This window comes from Gossypium raimondii, chromosome 3 (genome assembly GCF_025698545.1).
Source record: "Gossypium raimondii isolate GPD5lz chromosome 3, ASM2569854v1, whole genome shotgun sequence".
Classification (NCBI taxonomy): Eukaryota; Viridiplantae; Streptophyta; class Magnoliopsida; order Malvales; family Malvaceae; genus Gossypium; species Gossypium raimondii.
In genome coordinates, this window is record NC_068567.1 from 34809740 (window position 1) to 34824731 (window position 14992).

The 14992-nt window shown below is 34.1% G+C and overlaps 1 protein-coding gene across 9 annotated transcripts; it reads left to right on the top strand.

Annotated features, from left to right (window-relative positions):
• Positions 1-823: 823 nt before the first annotated feature.
• Positions 824-4086, top strand: LOC105795838 (putative pentatricopeptide repeat-containing protein At3g16890, mitochondrial). 9 transcript variants are annotated; one of them, XR_008194408.1, is made up of 5 exons: positions 824-1522; positions 1779-1907; positions 2015-2229; positions 2329-2419; positions 2769-4086. XR_008194408.1 is itself a non-coding variant. In XM_052628293.1 (5 exons), the coding sequence occupies exons 4-5, from the start codon at positions 2355-2357 to the stop codon at positions 3545-3547; spliced, it is 675 nt and encodes a 224-aa protein (XP_052484253.1). In that variant the 5' UTR covers positions 835-1522; positions 1779-1907; positions 2015-2229; positions 2329-2354; the 3' UTR covers positions 3548-4086. The 9 variants fall into 9 exon arrangements, 6 of the variants coding, with proteins under 6 accessions (XP_052484254.1, XP_052484253.1, XP_052484252.1 ...); XM_052628293.1 differs by having other exon boundaries at positions 835-1522; positions 2938-4086; XR_008194407.1 differs by having other exon boundaries at positions 2015-2419.
• Positions 4087-14992: the final 10906 nt, after the last annotated feature.

Genomic DNA, 14992 nt, shown 5'->3' on the forward strand with positions numbered 1-14992 from the left:
ATCATTTCCCACGGTCTCTCAATTATATTTAATGAAGCTCCCCGAGAGGCCATCAACGCCAGGGGCTTTTCTCAGATCCATCTGTTTGATAGCTTGAGCAACCTCTCTCTCCGTGTAGTCCATAATAAGCTACTTGTTTGTCACACTCCTGTATATAATTCATTTCATGGTTGTCCACTATTTGACTGTTTGATCGAAACAGCCTACGCAAAATTGTCTTTAATTAGCCACATTGCAAATGTCTTTATTGTCAGTCACCCAATTCCCATTCAAGTTTAGCCACATTGCAAATGTCTTTATTGTCAGTCACCCGATTCCCATTCAAGTATTTAAGCTTCTCAATGTTATTGAAACGGCCAGTGGCTCTCGCATGAAAATACATCGTATTTCTATCTCCCTCTCTAAGCCATTGAGACCGAGACCTTTGAGCCCAATATTTCTCTTCTTTAGCGTAGAGATGGTCAAGCCTACAGCGAGTCTCCTTCAAGGCATTCGCACTATCAATTCTTTGAGAAGAATCTATAACCACGTCAATCTTTTGCTTATGCTTACGAATCTCTCTTTTCATTTTGCCATATTTATCACGTTGCCATGGGCCAAGAACGAATACTATCAATCTTTTCAAAATAGCTCAAAACGCCCCTGTTCCAAGCACTACTAATAATGCTTTTAGCCTCACTGTCTGTAGCCCAGCAGCCATCAAACTTGAAACACAGCCTAGGTTCTTTGGGAAATTCTTTTGGCTTACATCCCCACATATCCAGAATAATAGCATCATGGTCAGACTTAGTTTGGCGCACCACACTAGTAGCCATAAAAGGGAACTTCTCAATCAAGGGCACCGAACTTAAAAACCTATCTAACATTTCCTTTATCATGCTTCCACCACTCCTATTCTTAACCCAAGTGACTCCTATTCTTAACCCAAGTGAACCACCCTTTCTCGGGTTTAATGTCTACGAGAGCCAACTCATCCATGATGTCTTTGAACTTATTCATCTGCACCCGCGCCTTCCTCCGACAGCCATCCTTTTCAGCTTCATTCAAAATAGCATTAAAGTCTACCCCAACCACCCAATCTTCCCTAACCGAGCCACCAACCTTTCTCAACATGTCCCACGAGTTACTTCTAAAGTTAGGAATCGCATGCCCGTAAAAGCTAGTAACTCTAAAGCTCCATTTGTTTGGTGGAAAATGTTTTCCGAAAAACATTTTCCTTAATTTCCAGTGTTTGTTTCATGGAAAATGAATTCCTATAGGAAAACATTTTCCAAAACACGGGTAAAACCAAAACCAATTTATGGAAAATGTCTTTCCGAATTGGAAGCCGTAAGATATTTTCCCTTCTCTTCTCCCTTCCTCTCTGTCCATCGTCCCTTCTCTTCGTTGGCCTCACTGTCATCAGCAGCCACAGTCGAGAAAAGAAGACCCAGAAGGTTCCCTTCTATTCGTTGAAGATTCTCGAAGTGCTTCTACTGAAATTGTTCGTATTGAACTGCGATTGTAAGTGTTAGCTAAGTGGGTAAGTGTAATTTACGATGAGAATTCTCTCCATCCTCTTTGAAACACTTTGTTTTCTCTTAACCTCTCTTCATTCTTCTTCATGCATTCTCTCTTATTAATTCTCTGTTAAAATTCCTTCCATATTTCTCTGTTTGTCTTGTTGTGGGATTTTTTCCCTTGTGATTGCATCGGAGGGTGTTTAAAGTTTTGTGTTAAGTCCATTGCTTCCAATCCAGATTTGAACTCTACCCACTTCCCAATTCCTTGTTTTTCAGCCTAATAAATCAAGGGGGAAAATGAAAAAGAAGGTTCTAAATCTTTGATTCAAATCTGGGTTCTTCATGTTGCTAGGTGGTTTTCTAGAACTGGGTTCTCTTCACTGGGGGCTTGCTGCAACTTTCCAGGTAAAAAAGAAAAGAAGTCTTTTTTCATTATGTTTTATTTTACTTTGATTTGTTTTAATGTGGTCTTTTGGAATTTTAATGTATATATTTGGATTTTTGGATTGTAGGGAGAATTGGGTGTTAAATTCAACATCCAAGAAAGTAATTTTGAGTAAAGATTGTGTTCAAATCTAAGATAAAATGGGTTGCATTGTTTGTATTGACTCTATCTTTGGCATCGTTGGTTGCTCATCTTTCAATGACAAAGTTTTCAAGTATGAATTTAGTCCAGTATGGTGCAAAAGAGGCTTTAAGCCATGATTTTCCTAATACTGGATCACCAGTAAGTTATATATATTTTCGGATTTGAAGAACAAATGCTTTTTCTTCATCTGTTTGCTTGTATAATTTGTTCGTTTGATGCTGTTTATTTGTTCCTAAGTTGAAGACTAGAAGAAATAAGAGGCTATGGGGTGCTGTGAGGTCTCTGGAGTCTTTGTAACCACATGCAAACCCCAGAAGCAGCTATCCTGGTAAAGGGTTTTGCTCAAACTACTTAATTATGTAGTTATGCTTTTATACTGCCAAAAAACCATAATGCTGCTTTAGCTAATGCCCTTTATCAAAAAGGTCCGGTTTTGTTATCTGTTGAACTGGTTAATGATATTAGGAATTCAGGCCTTAGTTTCACTGAAGATTTGATTTGTGTTTTGATTGGTAGTTGGGGAAGATTAGGATTAGCTAAGTATTGTGCTGAGATATTTGGGCAGATTTCATTTTTGGATATTAATCCTAGCACTAGATTGTATAATGTTGTGATTGATGCGTTACTAAAATCCAATTCACTTGATTTAGCTTATTTGAAGTTTTAACAAATGTCAGCTGATAACTGTAAACCAGATAGGTTTACATACAGTATTCTCATTCATGGTGTTTGTAAAGCCGGTGTCATCGATGAGGCAGTTCGGTTAGTTAAGCAGATGGAAATTTTCGGATACTCACCGAATATGTGTACTTATACCATCTTAATTGATGGGTACTGTAATGCCAGGAGGGTCGATGATGCGTTTAGACTTATTGAGACGATGAAGAAAAGGAATGTGTTTCCTAATGGAGCTACCGTGAGATCGTTGATTCATGGGGTTTTCCGTTGTGTGGCTCCACGAAAGGCATTCGAGTTGTTGATAATGTTCTTGGAGAAGGAGCCTATGATGCAGAGATTGGCTTGTGATACTCTACTGCTTTGTCTTTCGAATCACCATATGGCTACGGAAGCAACATTGTTTATGAATAAACTTTCGGGGAGAGGCTACATGCCTGATAATTTAACATTTAACCTTACGATGACATGTTTGATAAAGGGTTTCAATCTTGATGAAACATGTCAAATTTTGGATAGCTATATAGAGCGAGGTTTGAAACCAGGGTTTAATACATATCTTGCACTTATGCAAGCCTTGTATAGTGTAGGGAAATGTGCTGAGGGTGATCGATATTTTGACCAGATGATTAAGGGTGGGTTGTCGATATTTTTAACTTTGCAATGCAACGGAACATCAGGTGGTCTACCTGTTCATTTATGCCATACTATATGCTCAAGATGTTGCACTTATTATCTGGTTGGATACGCGGGTTCAGTTGCTAGAAAAATCAAGCAATGAACTTCAACTGGCACCCTCTGCTCCCAGATTATTTTCAAAGATAAGAGGCTATACTGCTATAGTGGAAAACAAAATTGAAATTTTACCACATATTAGCTGAAATTCTGGACCGGAATAAGGGAGGCTATGGGGTTGAAGGTAGTTGCATGCAGCAGCTGTAATCTTCCTCTGAGAATTTACATGGTTTATGCTTACAAGTGCTAACAGAAATGAATTGTTCTGCATTTTAAGCTTTCTTATATTTAAAGCCTATTATTGTACTACGAGTAGTGTAACAAAAGGTCATCTCAAGGAGCTACTCAAAAGAAATATGGTTTATTTGAAGAGAAGGATTCACTGTGTTTATCAAGTTTGTTAATAATGAAACTCACATTTAAACCCCATTGACTATAGGTGTTCTTTCTAATACGCTCGCTGGGGGGATTAAATTTCAGAAATTACCTGTTGGTGATGTGTATCAAAAGTTGTGTGAGTTGTACTTGAATTCTATAATTTCCTCCACAAATTTGGATTTTATTGACAATTTTCATGGTATTACTAATATTATTTCTCTTTTTCGTACTGGTATAAATTTATTTTAATCCTAGATGAAATTATTATTTTATCTACTTTAAATTTTTATTAACCAATTTTAAAATGGAAAAACTTTAAAATTTAAAGTAGACAATTAATAAATAATTTATATAACAAGCAAATTAAAGAAAAATAAAAGACAATTTTATAAGCTTCACAAACACAACTTTTGTGTGTTTTTATTAAACTTTCATTTTATATATTTTTAAAATAATTTTGTGGATAATTTTTTGTTTAATTGTGATTTGGAAGCTAATTTATAATTATTTAATCCTTGTTTTTTATTTTTTAACACAATTACAAATAATTTATTTGACTTTAGTTGTTTTCAATTTATGACGGTTAATATTGTAGCTTAATAATTGAGTATTATTATATATTTAATTTGATTTATTTATAAATAAATAAATCATTGCAATATATGTAAAAACAATTTAAAATATGAAAATTTATTAATATGTATATAAATTTATTAATATATGTAAAAATAACTTTTCCGAAAATATTTTCAGGAAATCTGCCAAACCACAGAAAATATTTTACACAGATTCATCCAAACACTAGAAAATATTTTCAGTAAATTATTTTCCAGAAAGTAAATCATTTTCTAGAAATTATTTTCCGAAAAATATTTTTACTGGCAAACAAACAGACCCATTGCTATGATTCTCCAATAGAACTAAGGAGTCAATGAGGTGCTTAGAATAGCTTTGAATGGCAACGTCCACTCCTTCCCTCCACATCAACGCAAGACCTCCACTACGGTCCCTCAGAGCTCACAGCTAAACCGTTCTGCATCCTGCATTTGTTTTGAACACTACGGAAATCATTAGCACTCATCTTTGTTTCACTAACGAAGATAATATTAGGTTTGTTAGGAACAAGAAGTTGCTTAAGTTCCCTAACAGTTGCGGGGTTCCCCAACCCACGACAGTTCCAACATAGGAACTTCATTGTACAAAGAACCCCAACCGTCGTAACTTCTCCCTCTTAGGAAATAAACTGCTCCAAGGGTTTGTTGAAAACCTCTGACAAACTGGCCCCCACAGAAACACCAAGAAGTGATTGTAAACACGAACCAGACCAACAGATCGAAAGCAACTGCACAGGAACCAAGAAATCTGCGAAGAAGCATAAAACAAAGGAAACAAAACACAGCAGAAAACGTAAAACCCCAGGAAAATAATAATAGAGAACAGAGGCTAGAAAACTCAAAAAAACAATAATGGAGAACGCAGACTATGACGAGAAAGAGGAAACAAGAAAAAGAAAAAAGCAAAACACCCTAAAAAAACACAGCCAATAAGCCAAGATGCAAAGAAACTCACCCGAAAAACCTGCGAAAACCCCAGCAAACTTTCCCAACCAACTAAGGCAAGAAAAAACCCAAAAGACCCCAACCCAGGCAGACGAACACAAGCAAATGTAACAAGAAAAACGATGCAAAGAATCACATGCAGAAAACTACCAAACCCTACATATCTAGAGAAAACAAGAAGTGATAGAAAACCTAATATGAGAACAAGAAAACACGTAAATTAAACGCAATCTATAAACAACAGTAACAGGATGATCATATTTAATATTTTCGTGGAAAAGTCAACGAGAAAATTTGCCATTAATGGCAAGCCATGCAACATCGATTCAAAGAAACATGCATGATGAACGTACGAAACCATGCACCCCTACGTAACCTTTTAGGAAAAAGATAATGATGGAAGAGAACGACAAAACCTTTACAGAAAAGACTATCTTTTCCAACGAGCTGAGCCTCCTCGGGACCAAACACGTATACAGCGACCGTACCTACTCGGGCGACACGCCACTCCATAAAAAAAAAACCCCACCAAAAGCTGGGACAACCCCCCTCACTCAACCATGCAATTATTCTTTTAAAAAGAATAAAGATGGACACCGCACTAGATCTGTCCATGGCCGGGCGGCCCGGCCCGGCCAAAATATGGGAATGTTCGGGTAAAAATATAGGCTCGAAATATGAACTTAGACAAAAAAATAAGGCCCGTTTAAAAAATAGGCCGGACTCGGGGTCAACTTTTTTAGTCCGAGCCCGGCCCGGCCCGGCCCGAATATAATAAATATATATTTTTATTTTTATTTTTTAATTTTAAAATACTTTAAAAATATTTTTTTATTTTTAAAATATTTTTTTGTGTTTATTAAAAATCGGGCCGGACTCGGGCTTATTATTTTTTTCCCGGGCCGGGCCTGGGCAAAAGTTTAGGCCCATATTTCGGGCCGGGCCGGGCCCGAGTCTAAAAGGCGGGCCGAAATTTTTTTCCGTCTACACCGCACCCACCAAATAAAAAAAACAAAAACAGAAAGCTTCACAGTCTTGGAGAAAACACGCTTTTGCTGCTCCCTACCAGTACTACCAGGCGACGCTACTAGCAGGCATTCTTTTTTTTTGAGTAAAAAAAAAAGACCACACAAGGGTCAAAAACAATTTATTGAATAGCATCACAAATTACAGCATTATGGATATTTGTAGGATAGTCCATATAAAAAAAACCAATTACATGCTTCAGCACACATTTTCTTACAAATAAAATCGACCACTAAATTACAATTCCGATTAGTCCAAACACAATGGTATATTGAAAATTATGAAAAGCCTTAACACTATCCTTGATTCGCGCACCTATGATTGTCAAAGTCTTTTTGCTGGTCATTTACTTTGTTGACCAGATCTGCGCTATCAGACTCAAAAATCACATCTCTTTTAATATTGAGGCGACAAGCAAGCTTTATGCTCTCGTCAAACGCGTACCACTCATCCTCCTCAACCGACAACTGTATGTCCATGTAGCCCCCACCTCCTCCCACAATGAAACCATCTTCATCCCTCACAGTTACTCCATACCCGATTCTGTTATAACTGTTAATTTAACTCTCTGGTGAGGAAAATCTCGAACACACGAACAAAATTCGAATAGAAAAAGAAAAAATAGGACAAGGTTCCAAAGCGTGTATCAAGTCAATATCTTTAAGGTTATATTTGCCCCCACCTATCTTCAGTGTGTAAATGAGTTTTAAGCAAATTAACCTTAAGGATACAATAAAGCCAATAACTATTTGCGTTTTGCACTGACGAGAATAGTCCACTACGCACTGAGCAATGTATAACAAAAACTCAATTTCTACAAAGGATTTCTGCAGTAATACTTTATAGAAAAATCTAATAATATTAGAAAATGAAGGAAGGAAAGAAAGAATATTAGAATTTGTTGGTGTATTTTCAAAATGAAATCTCATTCCTATTTATAGGAATTTTCATGTCTTTTCATAGAGACATTTTTCATCAATAAGTGTCTTTCTAAATAATAATGTCTTTAAAATAAACACATAATTATTCATTTAATATTATAACTATTCAAATAATATTATTTAAATAGTTATAATTCTTTTCAAAAATTCAAATAATATAATCTTTTGATTAATTACACCCATTCATTTATAATTATTGGAACACTATAAATATTTGAAAATATTCCAACAATCTCCCCCCATTTTCAAAATATTTTAGATTTTGATATTCTTGGAAATCAATTTGCATAAATGAAGGTATCTTACGATTGAACCTTCACTTAGTGAATATATGTTAAAGTTAATCGAAATTACATGGTAGACTGAGCTTTGAACCAACTATTCCATTTGATTAACCAAACATATCTCACACAATGATTTCAACATCGGTCAATGCATAGTATCTAGGGAAATTATTATGGCCATGTGGTTGTGTCCTCTTTTCATTAGTGCTATCAGAGCCAAGCCTTTGAGCTCCTAGAAGCGGCCACACTTCCACTCACATAGGTAGATCCCATCAAGAGTGTTCCCGTAATTATAACACTCTAACATATTCATGTTATGGGTCCATTAAGAGTACATTACTTATCCTTCCCTTATCATTACGGGTACCTAGCACTTTAATTTTAGGATGGATTTATTTATAGTGCTAACAATCACATGCTAATGATGTACTTTTGTCTCATTGAACTCAAGATTTGACGTTATACTAAGCGTTGAGTCGAGTTTCTATCATGGGTGACTCTAATTAATGGGCTTGACTCTCATCCCTTCTGAGGTCCTTTTTACTACATCTCTAGCAAGACTTTTTATCAAAGGATCCGTAAAATTTTCACATGACTTTACATAATTAATAGTGATCACTCCATCAGAGATCAATTGTCGGACATAACGACACCTTAATCCAATGTGTCTACACTTTCTATTATATGCTTGGCTATATTCTTTTGCTAGAGTAGCCTCACTATCACAATAGATAGAAATAGGTGAAATTGGCTTAGGCCATAAAGGTACATCATAAAGAAAATTTCTTAATCATTTTGCTTCTTTAGATGCAGCGGTAATGACCCAAATTTAAAGTCATCAGAATAGTGGTTTCGTAACCACAAATCCAATTTAAAGAGAAAATTATTATTATTTTTTATGATTTATCGAGTGATTAGATATAATTATTAGAGTATTGATAAGAAATTTTATTGATTGCATGCCTAAATTGCCTATTAGGACTTAATTGCAAAAGTGGGTAAATATGAGTTTTAGATGATAAAGGATTTATTTGAAGTGCATAATCAAAGTAGAGGTCCTTAAATAGTAATTAGACCATAAAATTTCCATGGACAAAAATAGGCATGCATAGATAAAAAAAACTAAAGTTTTAATGAAGAGTATTTTAGTAAATGAATAATAAAAAGAATAAAAAAAAGAAAAAGATGGCAAAAATATCATCTTCTCCATAGCTTGCTGTCGAATTTGGAAAGACACCATAGATAGGGTTATCACACTTTTTCAAGCTCATAGTAAGTGATTCGAAGCTCTGTTTTTAATGATTTTTAGGTTTTTGAGATCCCAGTAGCTTAATTTAGCTTATTCTAGAAATAATTTAACCTAGGGTTTATATTTGGAAAAATACCTCTGGGTGAAAAGTGTTTATTTTGATGTTTTATGATAGAATATGAAGCTATAAATTATGTTAAACAACTTTTAGCCGATTTTAAGCGAAAACGGGTAAGTTTACATAATCGGTAAAAATCCCTAATGTGCATAAGCAAGTGTTAGAGTGAGAATTTGATGTTGTCATAAAAGAGAAAAATGTTCAGCATGTTATATAACATAAGAATATGAGATGAAGTTTAATTTCTAAACTTTGAGGAAAAAGCGTAATTGTGTAAAATTTTAGGGGGAAATTGTAATTTTTCCAAAGTTAGAGTCGAGGGCTGTTTTAATGAATGTGAGTATTAAATAAGTTAAATTTTCTATTATAGATCAAGAAGAATGGAATTCGATGTTAGATCGAGGAAAGAATAAAGTTGAAGACTAAATTGATAAGTTTGGCTATATTTGCTACCGAGGTAAGTTTACGGTAAATAAATGCAATATTTTAATAATTATTATTAATGCTACTGATTTCCAGTATTTATTTATTTATTTCATGAATTTATTTGATATTGACTCAAGTATGAGATGATAGAGAATTGATAATAAAAAGTCCCGTTGAAGCATAAAGAATGTATCAGATACAAATGTCATGACATTTGGGTAAAGAGATCCCATGTAAGACCATGTCTGGGACATGGCATTGGCATCCTTGAGATCATGAGAGGTCCCATGTAAGACCATGTCTGGGACATGGCGTTGGCATCGAGACGAGAGGTCCCATGTAAGACCATGTCTAGGACATGGCGTTGGCACCGAGATGAGAGGTCCCCAATTAGACCATGTCTGGGACATGGCATGGGCACCGATATGAGAACTCCCATGTAAGGCCATATCTGGGATATGGAATTGGCAGTACATGAAACATCCCATGTAAGACCATGTCTGGGACATGGCTTTAGCATGTTATTATTAGAAAGAGACCCAAGTATCCTTATTATTCCAATGTGGTTCAACGGGCTAGTAAATAACTTATGTCCATGAAAGTTCAGTTAAAAGCATAAATGGAAAGTTCAAGTGAGTTATAAGAGTTAAGAGTATATTAAGTTACCCATTGAGAATCAACATTTCAGCAAGAGAAAAGTAAGTCATAATTATGAGTTATCTAAGTAAACAAGTAAGTGAATGAGTAAGAGATCAAGTAAAGAGGAAATTAAAGATTATGTTACTTGGTTATTATTATTTGTGTTTAAGGTTGCTATTTATTTACTTGTAAAATTACTAAGAATTTTGCTTACTTTGTTTATTTTCTTTTTACATAGCATTATTAATCAAAGTCGAGGATCCTAAAGACGTCAGAGATCGTCCACACTATCAACCACAACGACTCGGTATTTTATGATGAACTATGTTTGAACTATGGCATGTATAGGGACTTACTTATTTTGAATGTTGTATTATGATTTTGCTAATGAATGATGTGTAAATATATAATGATGAATGGTTGTCAAAATGGCTAAGTATGAAGGTGTTTGTTGTTATACATGTCTATGTGATAAATTATGCATAGAAATCATGAAAGAGTAATAATTTGCAAAGAAACAGATTTCAAATAGTAGTAGTGAAGTGAATTTGAAAAATCACTTAGGATAGTATAAAATGAATTAGAGGGTGTATGATATATATAATGAAATCTTGTTGAGTCTATTTTCATGGAAAAATAACGGTTTAGCAAAAGGAATTTTATATTTTGAGATATGTGAATTTTGGTGAGACAGGGTTAGAACTATTTTTGGAGTCCCCTATTCTGAGTTTAGAAAATCACTAAGAATTGTATAAAAATAGTTATGAGTTTTAATTTATATTTATAGATTCCTTATTGAGTCTTTTTTCTGTAGAAACAAGTAATAACACCATATGAAAATCCTACAATGATAAAACTTATTTTTAGTGGCAAGAGGTCAGGAGAGTCGAGTGGTGAAATAGGGGAGACTTTAACTAATAAACTGTACTAATTGGCTGAACCAAAAATTCTGAAAAATTTATGGTAAGAATATATATATGTCTAGTTTCAAGAAAAATTTACTGATTTAAATTTAGAGTTCCGTATCTCGATTTATAAATGATTTAGTGACTGCTGCACGAGTGGACAACTTTATCATAAATAGTGAGATAAATTTTAAAAGCAAATTTTTATGCCCCGAACTAATAAGTTAAGAAAAGTAATGCCTCAAGCTCGACTCCGGCTACGGTCTCAGGTAAGGGGTGTTGCAGCAGCAGTTAATGCAATAAAATCTACTGCCATGGTGGAATCAGTAATACTTGTTTGTTTCTTGGAGCCCCAAGAAATGGCTCCTCCACCAAGAATGAAGATCCATCCACTAGTAGATACATAATCTTCCAAACTTGTAATCCAACTAGCATCCGAATACCCTTCTAAAACTGGAGGATATCCTTTATAGCACAATACACAGTTAATAGTTTTCTTTAAGTACCTAAGTAATCTATTCAAAGCTTGCCAATACAAACTACTTAGATTACTTGTGTACCTACTCAATTTTCCAACAGCATATGTAATATCTAGTCTTGTACAAGTCATTATGTACATAAGACAACCAATTAGACTTGCATATTTCAATTGATCAATTTTCCTACCAGCATTAGATACTAATTTTATTTGAGGATCCATGGGTGTAGATGCTGGTATACAGTTGAAAAGATCAAACTTTTTAAGTACATTTTCAATGTAATGTGATTGTGATAAAGCTATAGTGCTTTCATCTCGAGTTATTTTAATCCCAAGAATAACATCTGCTACACCCATATCCCTCATAGCAAAGTTGTTTGACAAGAATTTTTTTTTGTTTTCTATTTGATCCAAATTCGTGCCAAAAATGAGCATGTTATCTACATATAAGCAAATTATGACACCATTTCCATTTTTAAATTCGCTATATATGCACTTATCGGATTCATTTATTTTGTAGCCATTAGCTAAAACAACATTGTCAAACTTTTGGTGCCATTGTTTTGGTGCTTGCTTAAGTCCATATAAAGATTTAACAAGCCTACATACCTTATGCTCTTGTCCTGGAACAACAAATCCTTCCAATTGTTCCATGTATACTTCATCTTCCAATTCACCATCTCAAAATGCATTTTTAACATCTATTTGGTGAACAACCAACCTATATATAGAGATAAGTGATATTAAGAGTCTAATTGTAGCAATTCTTGCTATTGGAGCATAGGTATCAAAGTAATCAATACCTTGTTTTTGTGTAAAACCTTTGGCTACCAACCTTGCTTTAAATTTATCAATGGTTCCATCGACCTTCATTTTCTTTTTGAAGATCCATTTACAACCTATTGGTTTGGAACCCGGTGGAAGATCAACTAAGATCCAAGTTTGATTTTCTATTATTGAATCCATCTAGTCATTTATTGCTTCTTTCCAAAAAGCAAAGTCTTGAGATTTCATTGCCTCTTCAAATGTAATAAGATCAGATTCCGTATTATAATAATAAGGTATATTATTGCATATACTTTCACCCTCTCCTTCTACAAGAAACATAATGAAATCTGGTCCAGAATCTTTAACCTTTTTAATCCTCTTACTTCTCATTAATTCTTGACAAGATTCATTATTATTATCAATTCGTTCCAATGGAATCTCATTCTCATTTGAAGAATGAATCAATTGTTGTGACTGTAATTGTCTTGATATAGAATTAAATCTATTTCCATCAAAAATAGCATCTCTTGATTCAATAACAATATTAATTGAAATTGAATCATTTGGTTCAATTACCATGAACTTATATGCCTTGCTATGTGCGTATCCTATAAATATGCATTCAATTCCTCTTTCACCTAACTTTTTACGTTTACGTGTTGGAACTTTGGCAATTGCTCTGCAACCCCAAACCTTCAAATAATTAAGGTTTGGTTTCATTTTCTTCCATTGTTCATAGGGGGTTATTTTAGTTTTCTTATTAGGAACTCTATTCAATATATGACAAGATGTTAGAACAGCTTCTCCCCAAAAACCTTATCCAAGACCTAAATATGATAACATTGAATTTATCATTTCAGTCAAGACTCTATTTTTCCTTTTAGCTACACCATTTAGTTGTGGTGTGTAAGGGGATGAAACTTGATGGACAATTCCAGTGGATTCAAAATAACTTAGGTTATAGTATTCTTCACCTCTATCTGATCTTAAGCACTTGATAAATGATTCACACTAAAGTTCAACTTCAAATTTATGAACTTTAAATTTATCAAGCGCTTTCTCTTTTGAATGCAATAAATATACATAACAATCTCTAGAAAAATCATCAATAAAAGTAACAAAATATTTCTTTCCACCTAATGTAGGAGTATTATACATGTCACATAAATCACTATGTATCAAATCAAGCAATTTTGTTTTTCTTTTAACCTTAGGAAAGTGTTTCTTGTAATTTTAGTCAACATACATGTATTGCATTTTTAATATTATTATTAAAAATAGGAATTAAATCTAACTTATACATGTCATTAAATTTTCTATAATTCAAATGACCTAATCTCTAATGCCACAAGCAAAAAAATTCAACCATATAAGCAAATAATATTTTTCTTCTTTTTAATAATATTGAGTTTGAACATACTCTCATACATATGCCCTTTCTCCACTAAAATTCCTCCCTTAGACAAAATAAACTTATCTACCTCAAAAACAAGTTTGAAACCAAACTTATTCAACAGACTTCCAGACACTAAATTCTTCCTAACTTCTGGTACATAATATACATAATTTAAGGTTAAAGCCTTTCCAGAAGTGAATTGTAGTTCAACAGACCCTTTGCCTTTGATTGCCACGGTGGAAGAATTTCTCATGTACAAGTCATTGTCGTTTTCACATTGTGTGAACTTTGTGAACATGCTTTTTTCTTTGCACACATGTTTGCTTGCTCCGGTATCAATCCACCATGTATTATCATCTTGTGTCATATTAATTTCAGATATCATTGCAACGAACTTTTCGTTATTATCAACCTTAGAAGATGGTTTCTTCTTTAAAAATTGACATTCATTCTTGAAATGTCCCGCCTTTCCACAATGATAGCATGAGCCCTTTTTTTTAACTTAGGTGCTCTATCATTCTGTTTGACCTTTCCCTTGAATGGTTTAGTAGTTTGTACTTCCTCCGTAACATGTACTTTGGCATTTTCAGAATTTAGGTTCTAATGTTGTTTTCGATATTCTTCTTCAATACGAAGATGATTTGCCAAAGCCTCAAGAGATATTTCCTCTTTCTTATGTTTTAGACTTCTTTTAAAGTCTTTCAAGATGGAGGAAGTTTGTCTATTATGGAAGATACAACAATAATTTCATCAATTGCATATCATATTGCTTGAATTGATTCAGCATTTTTTCAATATCAAGGAATTGTTCCATAACAGAATGACCATCAACCATTTGATAATTATTGAAACGACTGACAAGAAATTTCTTACTTGTAAGATCTTCGGTCATGTATCTTGTCTCCAATTTGTCCCATAATTCTTTAGCGGTGACCTCGTTTTGGTAGGTGTCGAACAAACCATCAGATAAACCATTCAATATGTGGCCCATGCACATGTAGTCAACATTGTCCCACTTTTGTCTTTCTCGGGTTGAGGCAACAGATTCGTTTTCATTCTCTTTAGGTCTTGGGGTATCCAAAACATAAGCAATCTTCAAAGTTGATACTAAGAAATGCATTTTTTTCTGCCATTTTCAAAAATTACCACCATCAAACCGATCAAGTTTGACAAAGTTAGAACCCAACTCCCTTAGTGTTCCACTTTCATGTGTTATGGTAGTCATCATGAATAATATAACCTTAAAATTGTTAGTTTAAATCTCTAGTGAGGAAAATCTCGAATAGAAAAAGAAGAAATAGGACAATGCTCCAAAGCGTGTATC